The 23,376-nt window shown below is 41.3% G+C and overlaps 1 protein-coding gene across 1 annotated transcript in view; it reads left to right on the top strand.

The window, feature by feature from the left end:
- Positions 1-6,701: 6,701 nt before the first annotated feature.
- The window catches only part of LOC138595342 (neuronal membrane glycoprotein M6-a-like), a 43,126-nt gene continuing 26,451 nt past the window's right edge, over positions 6,702-23,376 (top strand). The window contains exon 1 of the mRNA XM_069666717.1: positions 6,702-6,885. Within this exon, the coding sequence (XP_069522818.1) occupies positions 6,849-6,885 (37 nt within the window). The 5' untranslated portion in view covers positions 6,702-6,848. The remainder of the gene's footprint in view (positions 6,886-23,376) is intronic.

The following is a 23,376-nucleotide window of genomic DNA, read 5'->3' as shown; positions in this document are numbered from 1 at the left end:
TCAAATGTCTCTGAAACGGTACCGCAGAACAGGCCAGGTGGAAAAAGGAGCAGGGGCTGCTGTATGGTGTTTGTTTTGGTTTCATGCTGGTGCGACTATACTGGACATAAAAGTTGCATAATAAATGTCATGAACCGGGGACCAAGAGGAAGGACTCTGATGCAAACACACAGACTGGTGATCAAAATTCAGAAACGGTTTAATGCCAGGCAGGGTTCGGTACACAGATGAGCAGTCAGATTAAGCAGAGGTATCAAAAACATGAGGCAGCAAAAGGCACGGTAAGGTAAGTAGGCAAAACAGGGTCAGATCAGAAGTCAAAAGGAGCGAGGAAACAGAGTGCAGGAACACGACACAGAGGTACAAACGAACTGGCAACGAGACAGGGGGTAAAATACATGAGGCAATGGGGCTGATGAGACGCAGCTGGGGAGAGCACAATCAGGAGCAGGTGAGCACACGGCGGGGGAGGGGCAGGACACAGACCTGAAACAGAGACAGGGGTGAGTGACTTCAAAATAAAACAGGAAATACCAGACATGAAACAGGAGGAAAAGTAAAAGAAAATCTCATGGGCGGAGATTACATGTTTCTTTCATACAAGCAATCACTTTTTTTTTTTTCCAAAATAGCTACAAATGTGGTCACATGATTCGCGTCATGAGCAACATCGAAGGATTCTGAAAGAGTTACAAACCTCAACGGAGCATCAGTTACACGACTAATGAGCTCTAAGAAAGGAAGGAATCTGCTTCTTGTCAATTAATTCTTTTCTCCTGATCAGGCCGGACTCGACGTGCATCACCAGGCTGTCTCCATGTCACTCATTTTTAACATTCTGAGGCATTACCTGGCTGCCTCGTGTATTTTGTTGGAATAACGGAGGTCGTTTTTGTGACTCGAGCCTGAATGCTAATTCAGGAGACTCACCTGTACGAGGCTTTGAGAAGAAAGAGGAGAATCCACCAGAGGACTTTGAAATCGATCAGACGGATGACAGCAACATTTTCTTATCTTTCAACATCTCAACAGATGAATAAAATATACAACTTGGTATTAATATAAACACGTTACACACTTTATTTTGTCTAAAATGCTGTTTATCTGAAAAGGGTTCATTTCATCAGTTCTGCTTAAAGTACTAAATGCAATAATTTACTACTTGAGCTGTGGATCGGGGAGCTGACAGACATAACCAGAGCTCTTTGAAGCAGAATATAATCTATATTGAGCAAAAGCCAGTCGACAATAGAGTCAAGATGTTGACAACAACGTCAGATTAATGAGAATAAACTTTAAAAGTCGGGGAGAAAGTCCAAACGCTGAGAAGTTGGGCTGCAACTAACAATTATGTTGATTTTGAAACGATGAATCGACCGATCTGATAATGAATTGCACAATGACTCAATGGCTCTGACTTAGCTCTCAGCTTTAAATGTAGTTGGAGGTTCTTTGAAGCACGTGCTAACTAACAATAAAGACAATAAGTAAAGTCCTTAATTCAAAAATATGTCTTCCAATAAACTTTGCTGCTGATTTGTCTCCTACTGGTACAAAAGAGAAATGAGAGGATGAAGAGAAAGGGATGAGGAGAGGAGAAACAGATGAGGGATCTGAACGAGAGAAAAATCACACAGCGTGGCTGAAACTTTGGACTGTTCAGCTGATGTTTAAAAGAGTTGCGTCAGTTCTGTAGCGCTACAGTGTTATATTAATGTTAGAGCCAATACAACTCCGTCTATGGATAGCTAAAGTTAACTAGCTGACAAGCTAATTATCTTTGTAACGGACTCTGAAAAGAGGGAAAAGGGTTTTCTATAAGGCTATTCTGTTGTTTTTCTGTCATGTGTTTTTGGGGCTTTTATTTTGAAGGCGGGGTTTTGCGTACCTGCCGCCAAACCGGAAATATGACGCGGGTAGCAATATGGTTCCAGCGTGAGTGTTTACGCTATGGCAGTGTTAACCAACGATCACCTCATCCTCTACTGAACGATTTAAGCAACCAGCTGGAAGGTGTACAAGGTGTGATTGTATTTGGACTGTTGTAATGTTTGCATGTACAGGTCGTCTTCTTATTTTGTTTGTTTCGTTTAAATGATGTGAAGTGCTATCATGCTAGCAACACAGCTGACGCTAGCTTAGCCTAGCCCCTTTGCTAGCTGAGGCCGGGTTTTGTTAGTCTGTGTAAAGTAATGTTATTATTGTCTTTAAGATTGTTTGTATTTGGGTAACCTTTGCTGGTATAATTACTGGTTAGTCTCCACTGTTGGTTTTACCAGCTAAATGTGTGCATTGTCCTTTTAATCGCAAAGCTTAGCTTTATTGACTCCATATTTAAATACCTTTAAACTTATCGTCTGTGTGTTTATGTTGTAAATATTTATGCTGTCAAGCTATTATTGTTTGTTTGTGTTTAAAATGGTATTTGCATTTGTGTGATTGTTTTCTTTATGTCTTGTATTTTACACAGCTCTTACGGTGTGTTTGTAGATTTACGCCACGGTTTAACGGAAAATAAAACTGCTCACAAACCACCAGTTAAAGAGTGATCGCTGCTCTAGCTGTGTCTGCTACAATCGTATCTGGGCGAGTCTGCATCATCCACAACTCCAACGTGCCTTCTCTTCAGATGTTCGCACATTACCGACGTGCTTATGAGATAAGCAAAGTGCACTTTACAAATCTTGCAGGCGATCCTTTTCTTTGCAGCGTTCAGGGTGAAATGCTCCCTTAGCAAGTTTCAGGACGAGATGGTTTTGCATCAGCCGCAGCCATTTTGCTATGTTTTGTTTACCTGTTGCTGTTCTGCATGCGCAACTCTCAGCAGAGATGGTAAGGATGAGAGATGACTCACCCCTCAGCAAACTCAGCTCTGCAAAACGATTTTATGTCCACACACAGCATGAAAAACACCCGGGATAACCAACTAACTATCGACAGTTAAATTAGTTGGCAGCTAATTTTTCATCAATCTTTGCGGACGATGACAAATAATGGCTGCACCCCTACTGAGAATGAAGATGAACTTTTTAAGTAAAAATCAGAATGCAGAGAATAATGTCAACATGTTTAGTTGTAACATTAAACTAAGTTAATGTGATGAAAAAGTCAAAACGTACAAATTAAAGCCAAAACACAGCGAATAAAGTCACAATGTTGAGAATGTCGGACTGTGAAGAGTGCAGTTAAAAGCCGTCACTTTGAGAGTAATGTCCAGATAATTAGAATAAAGTTCGAATGTTCTGGTAATTTGGAAGTGGAGAGAATAAAGTAGGAAGGTAAAGATTAACGTGTAAATGTTGAGAAGTTGTAGAGAATAAAGTTGCAGTGTGAAGAGCAAAGTCTTACATCGAGAATAAAGTCAGAATGTCGATAATAAATTCTACATGTCACGAATAAAGTTGAGATAAAGGGAATTAAATTGCATCGTCTGGAATAAAGTCTGAATGCTGAGACAAAGTCAAAATATCAAGAATGAAGTCACAATGCAGATGAATAAAACCCACGTGTCAAGAATGAAGTTTTAATGTGGAGATGATCACGAAGTCTAAATATTTAGAATGAAGTGAACGTGTCGGCAATTTAGTCAAAATGATGAGTTGTTACAATGATGAGTCGAAATCTAGGGAGCAATGTAAAGATGGTAAAAATAATTGTGAATTTTTATGAAGTCAAAATGTTGAGAATTATCTTGAATTTTCTAAATTAGAGTCCTATTGTCCGGAATAAAGTTTAAATGAAGAAAATCAAGTCGACACTTTAAAATAATGACAAAATGGCAAAACTAAAGTTGGGCAAGAGTAAAGTCGAAAATTTTCAAGAATAAAGTCGTAATGCCGATGAATAAAAGCGACATGTCCAGATTAAGGTTGTAATGTTCAGAATAGTCGAGTTGATGACGATAAAGTCTAAATTTAAAGAGAAAAGTCACAGTGAACTGAAGTGAGAATAAAGTTAAAATGTTAATAATGACAACAAAGTGAGAATCAAGTCAAGATATCAAGAATAAAGTCAAAATGTCGAGAATAAAATCTGAATTTAAGAGTAAAGTTGCGATAATGAGAATTAAAGGTCCTATATGTAACTTTCAAACAATCCTAATTCCTAGTGACATGGTCGGCCATTTAGGGAACTGCAGTCAACCTTCTTGTACGTGCTCGCACGGACACTCGCGCGCAATGACTGTTTATGCAGATGGACGACGCGTCTCCATCTGCTCCCATTGTACAAAATTGATGCCAAAATAGCCCCTGCGATAGGCGCTGCCATCTTGCGATGGTGACGTCATTTGGAGCCAGAGTCTGCGCAGTAGAGATCGGCAAGTGAAGCGGCCATAGCCACTTCCGCTAACCCAAACACACACTTCACTTACCGAAAGAAACAGCAAGGATCCCGCACGGCGGCGTGTTTAACAGCAGAACAGCTTCTTGTGTTGGTCTGAGGTTAAAGTTCACAGGTATGGAAACTTCAATGACTGTAGTGATTGTTTAAGTTACGTCTCCTCTCGCGGATCGTCCTCCACTCTGCTCACCCGGAACTGATTGGCTACAGGAGCCGTATTTGTCAACAGAGCTGTCAATCATCATTTTGACAGCATCAAATAACTAATTAATAATAAACTTGTCAGAAAAATGAACACTTGGACGTAAATCAGCAGGATAAGAACTAACTATAATGACAGAAAGCACGTCTGAGAAAAATGTATTGGACGTGTATTTTATAGTTTGACTCATGTCCCAGTCTGCGTGACTTAGCTGATGTTATCTACTCGACGGTGTTTTGCTATGTTGCCCAACTAGCAAATTGTCTGCAATAGCAGACAAGTAAACTTGTTGTCAGCTTACAGCTGGCTGGCTAACCTTAGCCTAGGCAGGTAATGCAATGATATTGGCTAATAGAAAACAATCGGTCAATTATACACATTTGATTTGTTCTGCTACATAATTTACAAAATCAACACCATTTGTCATGTTAGCTGGCGAAGTTATGTGTCAAGCTAGATAACTGACATACACACTCAGTATTTTGGTAGTCATATAGTAGTGAGCATGCTAAGGTTAGCCAACTAGCTCTAGCATTAATACACTGGATGACTCCGGCATTGTGCTTCGTAACCAAACGGTGAACATTAGCCAGGCAGGGCAGGGCGGCTGGAGAGAGCTGGGATGAAGCTCTTGTGCTGTGAGAGAAAAAACGCTGCACGCAGGTTTTGTTGTTTCTATGACAACAATAAGTTGTGAGTCCGTTTTGATCCCCAAAAGCAATCGAAGGTCTCCATGATTAACATGCCCTGCCGATGTTGACTCTAGTTTTCCTCCTGACGTCGATCACATTCCTGTTTGGTCAGGACTTAGATAAAACTTATTTTGTTTTTATTCTTGTGTGTAGTTTGTGTTGGTGTTGTTGTGGGTGCCGGTCGTTTGTTGGCCTTATCCAGCTCCATTTCACAGCTTGTGTTGTCTCGTGTTGCACACTGTTGACCGTAGTGGTGTAGAATGAGCTCTCAGCAGAGGTACTCGCGAACGCGCAGATACGTCACATCCTCTTGTTTCCCGGAAAAACCGTCCCGAGTGCTTTACATAAAAATCAGCCCGCAGGTTGCTCGGGCCGATGGAGGACGTTGGGGAAGGTCTGAATTTTTCAGTTCCTCTACTGTACCTTCACACATTGGCAATAAAAAATGATATTTGATTGATGAATACATGTGAAATCTTACATATAGCCACTTTAAGCCAAAATGAAAAGAAAGTGAAGATGTTGAAAATACATTCAAATTGTCAAGCAGCAATCACAAGTTTGACAACAAGGCTCCCGACTTTCAGAATAAAGTCGAGGTGATTAGAATAAAAGGCTGCACGGTGGTGCAGTGGTTAGCCTCACAGTCAGAAGGTTTCTGGTTCGAATCTCGGTTCGGACATGGCTGGCCTTCCTGTGTCAGTTCGTATGTTCTCCCCATGCGTGTGTGGGTTCCCTCCAGGTACTCCGGCTTCCTCCCACAGTCCAAAGACATGCTTGTGAGAATCATTGGTGACTCTGAATTGCCCGTAGGTGTGAACGTGAGCGTGAAAGGATCGACTGTGAGTGACTGGCGCTCAGTCCAGGTGTAACCCGGCCTCTCGCCCAATGACAGCTGGGATAGGCTCCAGCCCCCGCATGACCCTGAACAGGATAAGTGGTATAGATAAGGGATGGATGATTTGAATAAAGTCAGAATCATTGATCAACAAAGTGACAATGCAAAAATAAATTTCAAAATAAAAGTCCCATTGTTGAGAATAAAGTCCATCTTTCAATTTCAGTGTTCAGCTTAAGAAAAAGTCAGAGGAGGAAGATTTTTAAATCTTGCCTTTATTTTTCATTATTAATTTGGCTGTAATACTCTTCCACAGACATCAACCTCGTTTCACTTATTTTCATATCAAATGACTTCACTGTCCCTGCTCATCAGCATACCTGATGTCTTTCGACGTGTCATTATTATTTTGTGCCTAAAAATGTCTAAAAAATGAAAATCACAGCTTTATGTTGCCAAAATCGTGTTAAAATTCTACATTCAGGTTGATATACATACATACATATATATATATATATATGAAATGTGAAAGCGCTGTCTGTATAGAAAGCTAAATCTACAGATGGATGCAGAGATAGGATGCTAGAGTGAAGAGAGAGAGCCGTGTTGAAACAGGGACTTCCCTGAGCCTCCATCATCTGCAGGGAGGGAAAAAAACACTCACACACACACAGCCTCCCACATACACACACACACGCACTCTGTGCAGAGAGCTAGCAAGGGGCTTTAAACAGCTTCACACTAAAAAGAGACAAAGGGACTGTAAGGAGCCACAATGGAGGAAAACATGGATGAATCGCAGAGCCAGAAAGGTAAGACGGAGGAGCAATCTGTTAATTTTTATCTTTCATCAGCTGTGCCGTTGTGCCATTGTTCTGTTCATCCATCCCTCTCGGTGTCATGGGATTCCTTTGTGTGTGTGTTGTGGGCAGAGAGAAAGAAGACGTCCTGCAGAAAAACAGCAAAGCACAGATTTTTGATTTAATTTGTACACTTTCTCCCACCTGATTGTTTTCCTCATTGTTCCCCACACAGAAATATAAAGATAGTCTGTTTTTATCTCTCCATCGTTATGTCTGCTGATGATAAAAGCACGGATTATACAACCCTGTTTTTGAGCTGCGTTCGATGAATGGATGCTTAAATGAGCAGATTGTTTGTGTCGAGGACGAGGGGAGATGGCAGACACGGGAGGGAAGGTGTTGTTTTGGAGGCTGCACGGACAGATGGACGGACAGATGGATGGATGGATGGATGCATGTATGGATGGATGGAGGAGGTGGGAGTGGCAGAGGGGGGGAGGAAAGGGGCAGAAGAGGGTGATAGAAGGAGGGAGCGTGGGGCAAAAAGCTTGCAATAAAGCCTAAAAATGAGAGGGAGGAGGGATAAGTGGAGCAGTGATTGATGCCTCCATTGGGATTTTCTTTGTTAGCCTCCATTGTTGATGCTTCACGCTTGTCTGAACGCCTTTTCCTCTCCTCTCTCCCTCGCTCTCTGCATGTCTCCCTTTTTTTTTTGCTGCCGTCTGTGTCGCTCCCCTTTCCCTCCATTTTCTTTATGTCTCTATCACTACTCTCCCTTTATGCATTTGTTCTCCTCAGTTTATGTCTGACTCGATTTCCGTGCTCTGCCTCTGCAGGTCTCTTTTTTTCTTCTTTTTTCCATCTCTCTCTCTCTCTACATAAACTCATCTCATCTCTCGCTCCCTCCCTCTCTTCCTCCCTCTGTCACCATTTTTCTTCCTCCATCCTTTTTTTTGCCTCTTTCAAATCTTACACATTTGATAAATATCATGAGTTATCTCTTTCTGTGTTTTTTTGGCAGACATCGTCTTTTTTATCGCATCCTCCCATATTTTTGTTGTTGTTGTCGGCTGTAAAAAATGGGCGTGTCCGTTTTCTTCATCGCACCTTCAGTCTGAAATCAGAAGTAAGCGGCTGCTGCTTACTCAGATTCAGAGGCGCACCGAAGACGACGGTGTTTTCTCCGAAAAATAAACCATTATTTGCAGTTATCACCGTTTATTAACGCTGTATCTATGGTAACACCGTTATGGAACCATCGTCTGTTGTGCGATAGGTGGATTTGTGTGTTTTTTCTGGAAGGATCCTGTTTTAGCCAATCAGAAAGCCAAATGGTGAGGCATGATGTTTCAAGCAAACATGATTTTTCATTCCAGCCACTTTTTTTTTTTTTTTTTTTTCCTCGAGCGCTCACCCCCACTCCTTCTGTTCATCCCTTCAACTAGTTCCCATCCCACATCCGTGTCATTCTTTCCGCCTTTATTTCTTTCTCTTAACATCCTCGTTTGGATGAGCTGTCACTGCCTCCTCGCTCCCTCTTCTGTACATGTAATAAATGTTCAGGCAGGAGAGAGACGAAACATGGCAGCACAGGTGAGGAGAGGAGGACGACCGTGTGATGTACATGAATTCATAAAGACAGTTCCACAGTGACAGTATTGATATTTAATCACATTGTTATTGTTTGGACGCACACTTCCCTCTTAAATATGTATTTAAATGTTAGTTTCATCTGAAATCATCTGACATCTTACATGAACTGATGTTTATTTGTGCTGAACAGATGACGGATGGTGTGTCGCTGGCTAATGTCATTAATTATTAACAGATCAGCTGTGCAAATGCAACATTAGGATTAGCACTGTGGTTGAAGAGTCCAACTCTTAGACAGCAAACCCATATAGTCTCGCACCCAAGCCCCATCTGATGACAGTAATGTATACTTTAATTTTCAACACTTAGAATTATGTCAATCATGTGAGCTAAACGAAAACAAAGCATGTTGCTGGTTTATTTCTCAAATGATTCTTAATAAGAAGTAATAAAGCTGTAAAACGAAGTGTTACTTTGTGTTCCCGCCTAATTTAAACAGCAGCCATTATCCTCTGACCTCAACCACTGCCCAGTTAACATTACCGCTTGTGTCCCATTATCTCATAGTGAAGACATTACTACCTAACGGTAATGTTAGCCAGGAATTGGTTGATTGCTAACGTTAGCTGTGGTTTTAACCTGCAATATGTCCCGAAGAAAAATGGCCGCCGTGTGAGCATGATGAATTGGTCATCTTGTGAGAAGTTTAGGGGCCTTTCTGTGAGGGTATGCTAAAGTCTTGGAGGAGATTACCATTAAAGGAAAGGTGGTGAATTAAATTTACGCTGCTTCTTTGTTTGTACATTTCCAGTTACATTTGAACCCTGGTGAGATTCAGTATGTGGTCTACGAAGTCTTTCCCCGAGTCCTAACTCAGATACACACCAACATGAAACACATTATTGATATCATTCAGTGCGTCTTACTCCCCAAGGATATCATTATCTCCAATTTCCATCAAGCGCAAATGTCCGTTAATCTGCTCAGAAGACACTTCAGAGCTTCAGAGTCGTCACGTTCTCTTCAGTATCAAAGTAATGCAGGGATAGTCGCCTGTACATTCATGAATACACTGCAGATAGGAGCTGTTGAATGCTTTTGAATTTTGATTAAATGTATTTATAAAGGCATAAAGAAACTTAGCTATGTTTCCAAACAGGCCTGTTATTGCTGCTATTGCCAACGCAGGCGATGTTATAATCTCCCAACCTTCCTGAGATATTAATACAAGCAGTCTGAATGAGTTCAAAGATCGGAGCAGACACACCATCATCATTTTATCAGAAGTGTGTATTATTAACTGTATGTCTTGTGTAACTCAATCTAAAAGGTTTGACAGATTTGAAAGAGGAGATGTTACATGAATGCTCTGAGAGGTTTCGATCCGACTTCCCCAACAAGTCCCCCAAACCGTGAGACCACATACGTCGTTTGTTCCTGAAAAACACGCTGACCTCGTGGTTAAGGTTGTCACATGTTTGGTTAGGTTTAGGCACCAAAACAAAAGACTGAGGTTTGGCTTGTAAGAATTATGGTTTTACGTTAGTGAAATGATGTATGTGGGTTGTGTAACTGACCAACGTGGGTGAGGTTTTGAATATTGAATAACTTGAAAGACGTCAGCGTTGACACGCAGGACTCAAACTTGTTCTCCGTTTGCTCTACGTCCTTCCACTGTTTCTCCCATACTGATGACTACGGTCACTTGAGGTCGGCCCTTAAAGTGGTAATCTCCAAGATCTCAGTTGTGTTCAGACGGTGTGTCGCGTCCACGGTTGGCTCCGGTTGTAACTCTTGATTTTCCTGGCTGACGGTCGCTTTCCTTTTCAGACTGTTTGCTTCATCTGAGCGTCGAGTTTGTTTCTTCTTCTTTGGATTTTCACTTATTTTTGAAGTTGTATCTGTAGTCATCCATCTTTTCTTTGTTTGTTCAGCCATAGTAGATTACTGTTTACTCGCAACACTTGCAGAGACCGGAAAAGCAGCCGCTTAGCTCCGCCTACCCTCTCTGGCAGACCAACCACTGCTGGGTGATGGAAAACGCGTCACTAACTGGGCGCCGCTTGGGATTTTTTCCTCGAATGTCGCCACAGACACCCAGTCTGTAATACTGCAAATACAAAGGCTTTCATCAGTGGGCCATCGGCTCAATGACCATTGTGTTAGCTCATTCGGCGATAGATAGAGACTTAACAGACATTTATTTACATGAAAATCTAACATAAAAGTGAATATGTTTGACAATATGTTGTTGTGGTCTTTGTTCCTTGAAGTTTATTCATGTAAAATATAAAATACATCTAAGACACATATTTAACGTTATTTATTATAGTTTCATCTAAAGCTCATGATGTTGCTGCTGTTGAGTTGTGAGTTAGCAGGACTGATAAGATTTTGTATGTCAGAAAGTGGCTGCTAAAAATTTCATTCCGACCCAGTTTCTTCTTCTGAAATAGATTTATCTCCAGCAGTGATGCCCAAACTGTGGTACGTGGACCACTGGTGGCACGCGAGCGTCACCTGATGGTACACGAGAGCTTTCCTGAAAGGCCGAACGATAACACTCCAAATGGCCCTTCAGTTTAAAAATGTATCAATTCAGTAAATATTGATGTAAACGTTTGTCGACAATCATTTAAAGAATTTAGGAAAAATGTGCCCATCATAGTCGACATAGGAAGGACGAGATGTGATCTCCATTAGACGCATCATTTAGAAACGCTAAAGTTAGCTTAACACAATCTTAAGTCGTTGATTAAAAATGGATGGACTTTTGAAATAGCAGCACCCTCCCTGACACCCGACAACCATTGTTCGTATAATTGTGAGTCACAAAGTTGATTAAAACACGGTTTGGTACGACCTCTGATCTACAACATAATCACCTTGAAGTTTGTTCTCATTAATAATTTACATTTAAAAGTCATCATCCATCATCTACTATGCAGTGAGACTTGGCCTTCTCACTTCAAAGACCCAGCTGTGGTGACGGACTCACTGCCAGATGAAGAGGATTTTACTCTGATAAGAACAAAAGTCTCACAAGTGTCCACAAATGTCCGAATAAGGGGTCCTTGGCTTTTATAAGTCAACTACAAAACAATGAATGGATGAATTTCAATTATTTTACCATCCTTCCAACTGTGAGGAAAGAACCTATCACTGAACAAAGTTTCTCTTTCTCTCACATGGAAGAATGGAGAAACATTTTAATTATTGTGCCCGTTTTATCATCCCCACAAAAACGAACACGCCTGAGAAACCTGCTGTGGCCCGTGTCCAGCATTTGTTTGATCCTTGAGTTTTCTGTTTGTCAGGTTTGAGTGTGTAGCACTCTGTGGAGACTCTCTTTTCCACCTCACGATTCAGGCTAGTTATCTCATTATTGTTAAACACAGTTCACTCATAAAACACATCAAGGATTTCTTAGGAAAGACCAGCTTGTTGTTTGGTTTTTAGCGATGAACGAACTTAAGTTAAGACGGGTTGAAGGTGTGTACTTCTCATGGATTTGGCCCACAGTCCTACCTTATGTGGCGAGCAGTTCCCATTCATTGCTAGGATTCTAATATAAACCCACCTGCTCACAATATGAGACACTCAGAGATATGGGAGGTCGGGCGGGGGTGTAGTTAAAAGGCTGCTTAGGGTGGTGGTCAGGAGTGATGGATGGGTCTGTGTTTACCCACAATATGAGTTTCCTGACCTCGACAAAGTAAATTTGTGTGCCTAAACCAAACCACGTTAACCGTGTGTTAGAAAACCGACGCTAAAGAGTGCATTAAGACTGATGCTGAAGGGGGACTTAAACTGGTGTTTAATGGTACTTTGAAACAGTAGCTAAAGGGTACATAAAAAGGTACATTAAAGGGTTAGCTTGAAACTGACCCTTAAGTGTACCATAAAAAAGGTACTTAAGGGCAGCATAAAACAGACACCAAAAAGCACTTTAAATGCATGCTGAAGGGTACAATAAAAAGCTGCTGGGCATCTTAAAACAAGGTAAAGGGTAACCTTAAAACAAACACCAAAACACACATTAACACTAGAACCGCCAGGGGTCACAGTATACCTAAAACCGCCAACGGGTAAAATTTACTCGCAATTAGAATGTATTGATTTTCAAGGTACAAGGTTCATTTATGCAGCTTACAAAATGCTGACAGTGAAATATAACAATAAACCTTATTTGCAAAGCACTTTCTGAACAAGGTGCTTCGCAGAAAACAAACCAAAGAACAGCAGATAGTCCAGAGAGTTTCCACCATCAGACTCGCCTTCACTCGAGGCACTGAGTAAATCTAAGGCCTGATTTACATTCATGCGTCTCTTCCTCTTATCCATGCTGAATTGGAGTTTATGACTTGATGAGCAACTTGATGACACACAGTAGTAGAAAAAAAGGTGTTGCCATAGCAAAATGACGGCGTTCTATATATGAGTAATTTTGACCTGCTGGTGGTTATAGGTATAAATGGCCATTTTCTAAATCTGGTTTTATGTTGACATTTTTTTACAATAGGGGGCGCTACCGAACACACTTTTAGGAAAAGTCAAAGACTGGGGGGCTGGAATATTTCCTGGGAAAAAAAAGTTGCATACAATCAAAAGACAGCTGTGAGTCAGTTTTACCCGTTGGCGGTTCTAGTGTTAAAACAGACGCTAAAGAGTACCTGGAAACGATACTTAAAGGTACCATAAAACACAAGAGGTAAAAAGGTACAAGAGATGCTAAAGGGTTTCTTGAGAAAGATGCTAAAGGTGTACATTAAAATAGATGCTAGAGGGTTCATTTGATCAGCCGTTCAATGCTGAAAACAGATGCTTATAATAATAATAATACATTTTATTTAGATAGCGCTTTTCATGATATTCAAAGGCACTTTACATTTTTAAAAAAACTAAAGAAAAAATAAGAACAGAAGAAACACAATAAGAGGAAACCAAACAATTAAAACAATGAAACAATCAGCATCAGAGGTTCCTTAAAAAAAAGATGCATACGGGTACAATAAGACAGACACCAGAAGGTACAACAGACACTAAAGGTTCCTTGAAAAACATTTTAAAGGGGACATTATGCTGTTAAAGGGTACCATAAAACAAACGCCAGAAGGTACATTAAAACCTTGAAAAACATGTTTAAGGGTTCAACAGTACATTAAAACAGATGTTAAAGGGTCCTTTGGGAAAAGATGCTCAAGGGTACCATAAAACAGAAACCAAAAGGTAAAATAGATCCTAAAGGGCAAAAAGAAAAAAATGGGTGACCTTAAAACAAACTCCAAAAGGCACATTAAAGGGTACAATAAAACAGATGCTGGAGGGTACTTTGAACAGCGGTTAAAGGGTACCTTTAAACAACAATTCAACGGGACATGGATTGTACCTTGAAACAGACACTAAAGACTAAATTTACACAGATGCTAAAGGCCAAAAGCTACATTAAAACAGATTTGAAAGGAACAATTAAACAGCAGCTAAAGGGTTGCTACGGATGCTACAAGGTACATTTGAACAGCTGTTGAAGGGCACTTTAAAACAGCTCCTAAGGATACACTGAAACAGGTACACTGAAAAAGGAAGCTATAGGACACGTTGAAACAGACACTAACCTACTTTGTGCATTTGTGTGAGAGCAGAATTGTACCTCGTGCGCCTGTTTGGCTCAAAGATTGTTCATAACATCATATTGGCCGTTTTATGAGGATCTGTTGTGTGTTCCCACTTCCTCAGCCTCCAGAGAGGCAATAATTAATCACCCCGCACCATTTGAGAAAGTAATTTCTAATTTATTGTAGAAGTCAAACTGACATGAGTCATACAGCCGAGAGTGGACTGTGTGTATTTGCCTCATATCCATTTCATTATTATGACCACTAATAGAAAGGAACTTAATGGAGGGAGGAATAAGTCAATAGAAATTGACTTAGCAGGCACACAGTGAGTGAGAGAGGGGAGAGCAGGAGGGGGAGAGAAAGTGATCCTGGAAGCAGAGGAGGAAGCCATCGGAGTGGTTCTTCTTCTCTCCTCTCTGCAGGTAATTTCATTACTTTCCATTAACACAAGAAATGAAATGCAGCCTAAAACAGGGTCCATCCTGCTGCCTGTGAGTGTATCACATTCACACACCGAGCAGCTGAGCTTTATTCTGACCCAGAGTGGGTGGAAGAGGTTAACCCCGACCCCGACTGCAATATTATTACTCTGCGAGCAGCTGGAACTCTTTGATCCACATATCAGCAGTTTCTGGGCAGACTGCCATGAAATTTCTCTTTCCAACATCAGCTGAAAATTTTCACTTGTGCATACGAAATAACAAAATATGATGAGCAGGTTGCTGTAAAATGAACGGTAATAAACATTTCCCAACGCTTCAAAAGCTCTTTAACTTCCAGAGCAGGTTCATCCTCCCAAGTAGATGAACCTTTTTCATTGCAAGGATCACACAGCCTCCCCTTTAACACCAGCATCAGCTTTTAGTCCTGTTTTTTGAAAGGCTGGAGGAGCAAATGTGATCTGCGTCTCAATTCAGGGGCTGCATCCTTCGTAGGACGCAGTCTACAAAGCATCATGCATCATTCGTAGCCTGTGTAGACGCTAAGGTCGACCTGAAATGAGACGGTCTGGTGTACGGAGGATTTGCGTCACCAGCTGTTCCTGCCTTTACTCTTACGTCACCAAACGCCGCTCCTGTCACCTAGCAACAGCTATCATAACTAACGTCACGTAACTTAAACATTTATTTTAAAGATAATTTGTTTCAAGGCCCCTCTCGTTTTTTTAACATTTGTGTCGCTAGCTATTCAAATGAGCTGAAACCAAAAACGTAACATTTAAAGTGTATTCCTCGGCCGCTTAAGAGTCCAGCATATCGTTTGAATTGGCGCAATGAATCTCCGGCCGCGAAGGATGCACGATGCAGGACACATCTGAAGGAGCCTTCAAAATGGAACTGCCTTCTACGCCCCGCTGTGACGCAATCGGCCTTCAAATACGTCTTTCGAAGGATGCAGCCTCTGGATTGGGACACAGCTACTCTCGGGACTTTTACCTGAATGCGATGTCGTTCTACGTCCCCCCCAACAGAACGTTAAGTACCTGATGTGCATTCTTTCCAGCTCCCATTGGGTCGTCTCTCTGGGTTTTGATAAACTAGCAAAACTGTAACCTAAAAAGAAGTTTGTTAACCTCATCTTTGCCTTTACCTCACGATTAAACCAGCTGATGTCACATTCAGGTAAAACAACAAGGGGAGAGGACCCAGATGCAGACAAAAAAAGAAATAAGTTAAACACAAAAGGCAGAACAGTAACTGAATCCAAGGGGTGCAGGCAAACAATATACAACAGAAAAAACAAGGTCCAAAGAAACAGGTAAGAACCACGGGTTAAAAACACACAGGAAGTCATGAGGAAGCTAGGATCAGTGGTAATGAAGTTGACAAAGGTTCCACGGGGATAGACGAAGACAACTGGCACAGAAGGGAAGGAACACAGAGACTAAATGCACACAGGTGAGACTAACGAGACACAGGTGTGAACAATAAGGGCCCGGCACACAATTACAAAGGCAGGAAGCAAAGCAACATGAGGGTAGTGACTGTCAAATGATACAATACAACCAATATAACTAAACAGGGATCCACCCATCCATCATCTATACACAGGGTCGTGGGGGGCTGGAGCCAATCCCAGCTGCCATCAGGCGAGAGGCGGAGTTTCAATCACAGCGCTGACACACAGAGACAGACACCAACACCTACGGGCAATTTAGAGTCACTAATAAACCTAACGCGCATGTCTTTGGACTGTGGGAGGAAGCCGGAGTACCCGGAGGGAACTCGCACATGCACAGGGAGAACATGCAAACTCCACACAGAAAGTCTTAACCGGGACTCAAACCAGGAACCTTCTAGTTGTGAGGGGACAGCGCTAACCACTTAGATGGACCAAATTATGTCCAACATCAGAAATCTTCCAAGACGGGGAGAGGTCTGTATTCTGATATCCATGCATTAGGCCTGTAGATTATGTTAATTAGGTTAATCTATCATTCCTTATGTACCTAACATTAAATCTAAGAAAGCTGCTGCTCTCTGTTGGTTATATAACAGTCTCAGTTTGGTTAGGTTCAGGAAAAGATCATGATTTTGGCTTTAATATTTAATAAACCTTATATTTTAGTTTCACAGGGGATGGAACAGTCACTTAGAGTAAAGCCACAGAGCTTCGTTGTACTGCTGCGTCCTGCAGAGCCACGCCCATCTGGGTGAAATACGGTGTTTTCAGGGGTCCTAAATATTCTCAGAGCTGTGTGTTTCAATAGTTCTGCTCCAGAACGAGGCATTGTCTCAGGGAGCTCTTTCAGATGTTATCTTTTTTTAGACGCTCACTCTTAATTATTCATCCACAGACAGGAAACTACATTTCATAATCACACAAACACCAAGATGAAGCCGTGGATAATAAGTGGACGTGTTGGATCGATACGTGAGCTAAGCTGTGCGCTGTCTCTGTGCTGTGCGAATCAGGAAATCATCCCATATCAGTGAAAAGTCAGCGAGGCCGCTGTCATAGCGTCCTGGCAGTGGTTCCAGTTTTTCACCGTCTGTGGAGCCGCTCCAACATTCGTCTGAGGATGACATCATCACTACAGTCTGTCTCTCTCTGCCGTTCAGCCGAGGAAGGGAGTGGTTCACCGTCTCCATTTACACTGAGGGAAAAATGAATTCTGGTTATGGAGGCTATCTCTGCAGGGTTCTCGTTTTAAATGTGAGAATTTATTGTAAATTGGTCTTTAGTTTAAAGGCCTTATATGTGTTCTTTTTCTGAGGGGTTGAATAGCTCGGATGAAAGCGTTTTCAGAGTCCTGTGATGATCTAAAAATGGTGTTTCACAGGTTTTCCTCGCTTTGAGTGCTGTTCTGAAGACCTGTGTGTAATGAGAAGGAAGCTGAAAGGAAACACACCTCATGTACAGTATATACATATATATGTGTGTGTGTGTTAGGTGGATTTCCTTTCCTTTTTGTTTATATCACACAAAAAATAATTATTGTAGTACATCCTGTTTCAGTTTGCCTACAAAGCCTACAAAACACCTATTCGACGTGTGTCTTTAAAAACATTTATTTAATTCCTTTTTTTTTTGAAAGACATCATGTTTAAAGGCTTTTCTTCAGCTGCAGTCCATTGATCCACTGATGCATATTGGAGTAATAAAAGAATAAAATAAAAGAACAATAATGCACATATAGTTAGATTTTTAAAATATATATAGACAGTAGCTCAATCTGTAGATATTAGGCTTGAGAACCGGAGGGTGGCTGGTTCAAGTCCCGATACAGACCAAGTGTGGAGTTGGGTAGCTGGAGAGGTGCCAGTTCCTTTCCTGAGCCCTGTCGAGGTGTCCTTGAGCAAGGCACCAAATCCCCAACTGCTCGGGGCGCATGTCCACGTGCAGCCCCCTCACTCTGACATCTCTGCATTAATGCATGTCCATGGAGTCCTGTGTTTCGGATCTATGTTTGTGTGGCATGTTTCTAATAAACGGAGTGAAACATTGATTTTCCCCTCGGGGATTAATTAATAAAGTATAGAAGAAGAAAGAAAGAAGAAAAAATAAAATAAAATAAAAAAACTTTTTACATTAAGAAGCAGATAAAATAGGGTAAAGAAACTGAGATACGTATAAATGAAAGCAGCTGTAGCACTCATGGGCACATCGACTGACTTCACTGTAGTTGTTATCTATTGTCGTGAGTCAACAACAGAACTGGTAAGAGACATGCAAACCCCTGTGGGCTGTTCATGTTTGGTCTTAAATAAATGTAGTTGGATCAGCTTTCTGATGAGCAGTTTTTTTAACGTTGCTTCTCCAGTTGACTGCTGTAATTAGTAAATGACTAAACGTACAAAAAGTTTTGTAATTAATCAAACAGATTTTTTCATCCGGCAGCCGCAAGACGTCCTGTAAAGGCTGTAATGTAATCCTTTGGGGCAATCGCACCCAATCAAATTCTGTCCACTAAAAGGTTTTGTTTATCATTTGACAGGCTCAGATTGTTGTTCTACATGTCTGACAACATCACAGAAAGGATCCTGCAGAGAGAGACCTTTTTGTTACAGAGGAAGAAGATTTTTTATAACCAGAAACGAGACGTTACATCGCTCTCTTCAAACACACCAACATTGAAAAAAAAAAAAATTACCTTGAAGAAGAGTTGCTTTTCTTGTGATTGACTTTAATTAACGGCTCTTCAGTTTGGTGAAATTACAACATCATGATGCAGATTAGGAACAACATGAAGCTTTGTCAGGTCTGTCCTCAAGAGGAGAAGAACACTACTTTAACATGAGACGGAGGGCGGAGCCATCATTTATGATGCATTCAAGGAAGTTGGGAAATCTAAACGCTTAAATCTGTTATGTTATAAACATATTGTTTATGTTATAAACTTTGCTCTAGAGCAGATTGTTAGCTGAACTTGCAGCAGATGTCTGTTTATAGAGATTAATAAGAAGCTAAACCATCGTCAGGTGACCGCCATCGTTTTTCCTGCATAAACCAAAGCCTGCTGATACGTGATTGGTCAACACTATTCAGGAGTACTATAAATGGAAACCAGAAGACTTCTCGTATTAAAGAGCGGTCCTTCATGTACAGATTCCACAGGACCGACTCGTGGCCCATGTTCAAAAATAACAAAATTCCTGTTAAACACAACAGTTAATTTAAACACGTTGTTGCATGTAATTGAGGCAGATACCAACAGTACACCCTTTCAAAATAACAGCCGATTAAATATTGCAATAACTTCTGCTGTTTACAGCCCGCCTGCCTGTCGGAGAAGCATCCATCACTGAGCTGTGATTGGTCTCACCGGGGCTTCCCTCTGTCTCTTTTATAGCTGCTCTGCATCTGCTTTCTCATAATTACCATAACTCTTGCACAAATGCATGCCGGAGCGGACGGCCCTCCTGTAAATATCACAGTTACAGATACATTTTTCAGCTCGTCCATTGTTCGAGCCAGATGACGGCTAATCTCCTCTTTGACAGATTGAGGATGTCTGCGATGCGTGGGCTACCATCATTCTTATTATTCAGCTCCGTCCATCGACATAAAAGAGCACAACATAAAGCCCTTTGTAATTCTTATTTTACATCAACAGTAGAGGCACTGGATATTTACATTTGGGGAGCTATGGGGGGGGATTACTAGCAGGTGCTAAGGATTTATGACACAACAACCACTAATGAATAATATCAGTATAGAAAAAAGACATTTAATTATCTTTGGTTTATAGTTTAAATACACCGAGAAGAAGACAATTCAGACACAATCATATCCGTACATTAAGAATAAACAATCGGATGGATACAAAAAGTTTACAACAACCGTCACAACACAAATCAGTCGTCGTTTAGTCTCAGCTCATGATACAAACGTACAGTTTAAATGTAGCTGGATCAGATATTCTCTCCATCATCATCTTAATCTGTATCATCTTCATTATCCTCCAAATTTGACACCACAATCTCAAACAAGTTAGATATAATCTCTAAGATTTTCATTAAATAACTGTCTGTTAAGTCTCTATCTATCGCCGAATGAGGTTACACAATGGTGACTGAGCCTGTGGCCCACTGATGAAAGCCTTTGCATTTGCAGAATTACAGACTGGCTGTCTGTGGCGACATTCGCGGAAAAAATCCCAAGCGGTGCCCAGTTAGTGACACGTTTTCCATCAGCCAGCAGTGGTTGGTCTGCCAGAGAGGGTAGGCGGAGCTAAGCGGCTGCTTTTCCGCTCTCTGCAAGTGTTGCGAGTAAACAGTAATCTACTATGGCTGAACAAACAAAGAAAAGATGGATGACTACAGATACAACTTCAACAAGAAGTGAAAATCAGGCTAAAAAGGAAAGCGACCGTCAGCCAGGAAAATCAAGAGTTACAACCGGAGCCGACCGTGGACGTCACACATGCAACACTGCTTAGAAATATTGGAAGTGTGCTCCCGCAATTACCGTCTATCCCACTCGTGTAATCAGACTTTCAATGACACAAACAAACTGATCAACATAAATAAAAAATGTGGTAGAGCTTTTAAGGGTTTTTTGTGACAAAGTTACTAAATATATAAACTGACTCTTCTCTAATTTGCTAATTATTTAAAATGCAGTTTCTTGGCAATGAACCATTTTTGTCAGCCCAATGATGCAAATACAAAAGTGCCTTCTAGTGTCCAGCAGGGCGGCGACTCCACTGGATAAAAGTCTGATTGTATTTCAACGTCTCTCTTGATTTATCACCTCAGGAAACGTTTACCTAAAAAATTCCTTGATCAAATTATGGTTCCAATAACAGTAAAATTGACGATAAAGCAGGGGAAGATTAGGGCGTGGCTATCCGGGCACACTAGAGGATTCAAAAGGAGGATGGCTGCGGCCACTTCTTATACAGCCTAAAGTCAACTCTTATGCACTGATCCTAAGCTGCTGCGGGTAAACTCAAGTGGGGAGCGTATGTAACTGGAAATTATCGTCAGATACACATTTAATGTAACATTAATTACATTACAAAAACTCCCAGCGTGGCGTCTGTTTACCGAGGGTGGCCCAACTGGGGCTCTGACTGTAGCAGGGGTGGCACACGCTCATGTAGCATTTATGTACCATTTCTGCGTCCACTTATTGCATCTACTAACATTAAAGTATCACAGAGCAGCTACATATAAAGATCTGAAAGTCAGAGTGTAAAGTACGAACAAAATAAATATGTGCCACTTCAAAAGCTACCAGCAGCCTGTTGCAACAGAGCCCCATAAGTTGGTTTGAACTAAAGTCCCGATTCTGACTGGCTGGATAGCCAATCACAGTTTAGGGTTACAGGGTGGCCAATCAGATTTCATGGGGGGGGGCATGCTACCCCATGTCACCCCCTGGAAGCGCCCCTGCCTCCTACTTTAATGACCCCAGCTGCTCATTAAATGTTCTGTACAGATACAGTATAAAGAAATAATAAAGTTAGAGACAGTTCGTGTCTCCGTGGCGTCCAATCACAGAGCTCAGACTGCGTGGACAGGGGGATGGAGAGGCAGGGAGGGATTTCTGGATGAGCACACAATTTGATTGGCAGCCTGGAGAATCCTTTCAGGAGGCCACGCCAGCAGAGGCCTCCACCATTAACTGTGTGTGTCACACAGAACGTATACATATATATAATCCAAATAAAAAAAACTTCTGTGAACCTGCTACAGAAAAACACAAAGTAATAGGTCCGTCATTGTTTTAATAACCACAGTGTGAAGATAAAACTCACCTGCAGATGATGTCAGTTCGACTCTCGTCAGAGCTCAAGTAGATTTATGTTTATCTGGGTTAGACTCGCTGCGCTGGACGGCTCCGCTCTCTAAATGGTGCAGTGGGGCTGAACTTGTCATTTTCCATTAGAACAGGGCTTTGACTCCTGAGTGCATCTTCAGGCCAATGAATGTGTGTGTTTCTCTCTCTCTATCTCTGTTTGTGTCTGTGAGAGCGACCTTAGTAATCCTCTGTCAGAGCTAACACACTGTTACACACACACACACACACACACACACACACACGGCAGCTACGTTGTCTTTTGGACAATCAGGCTAGACAGCGGCGTCCAAATTGCTGCCTAATGAGCAACAGGACTCAACGTGAAAGTATGAGTGTGTGTTTGAAGAGCTGAAAAATGTTTGTTTGTGAACCACCGCCAGAAAACAAACAATGATCACAAACAACGTGTTCAAATTTGGTCTTTTAGATGGAGCTAGGAAAGATATTAGATCATTAATAACCAAACTTCATTGTCCATCACATTATCATCACATACTTTGTGTTTGGAAGTTCTTGTGAAAACGGGTAATTTTGGACCAAAAGCAGAGCGCTGTGCATTAAAATACAGGATCAATGCAAAGACACTAGCTGCTTCCAGGCGCCGCACAGTTCACGTTATTTACTCATGTTGAATTTCTAACAAGAATTTGCATGACACTTATCAGACAGAGACCTCCAGCGTTGAGATTCTCCTGTCTGACTTCAGATGTTCGATGTTAAAACCAAACTTCAACCAAAAAAAATAAGAGTCGTTTGCTCGTTTCGTTTTGCAGACAGATCTGAAAAGCATGAATTTGACCGTTTTTTTTCTTCGTCATGATGTAGTTATTTCGGCAGCATCAAACCTGCAAAATAAAATCACAGTTTATTTTGGGTCCATTCCACTAAATCCACATGTAATGACGCTTCAGGCGTAAATGGGAGGATGAATATTTGTCAGTGTTTAACCAACTCGAATAAATGATCCCGCAGTCAAACTTTATGGGCAAAATACTTTCTTCCCTGTTGGACTGATCACAACTTCAGGCCGGGATGTTAGCTGGACAAAAATTCAAGTTAAGTTCATCTGAACAGAAATAAGCAAGAATGTATAAAATGAACGACCTGACCAGGACGACAAAACCAACATTTTCAAAATGAATGTGTAACTTCTAATTTGTGTATTATCACACACTGTATAAAAAGATGGCCGACATGACAGCTCCCTTAAAGTGAAGCCAAACCCTCTCTATCGCCCCCTGCTGACTGACTGCAGTATAGGTCATAAAGCCCGCCTCCTCCATGTTAACAGATGGGACATGAGTCAAACTATAAAATCAAAATACACGTCAAATACATTTTTTTCAAACATGGTTTCTGTCATTATAGTTAGTTCTTATCATGCTGATTTATGTCCAAGTGTTCATTTTTCCCACAAGTTTGCTTTTAATCAGTTATTTGATGCTGCAAAAAGGGGGTGTGACCTCATGATTGACAGCTCTGTGGACAAATGGGGCTCCTGCTGCGTTCTGTTCCCGAGTAGCAGAGTAGAGGAGGAACG

Source organism: Semicossyphus pulcher, unplaced genomic scaffold, assembly GCF_022749685.1.
Source record: "Semicossyphus pulcher isolate SPU_LCO1_2020_fin unplaced genomic scaffold, fSemPul1.0.p SCAF_17, whole genome shotgun sequence".
Taxonomy (NCBI): domain Eukaryota; kingdom Metazoa; phylum Chordata; class Actinopteri; order Labriformes; family Labridae; genus Semicossyphus; species Semicossyphus pulcher.
This window is presented reverse-complemented; position numbering and strand designations above follow the sequence as displayed.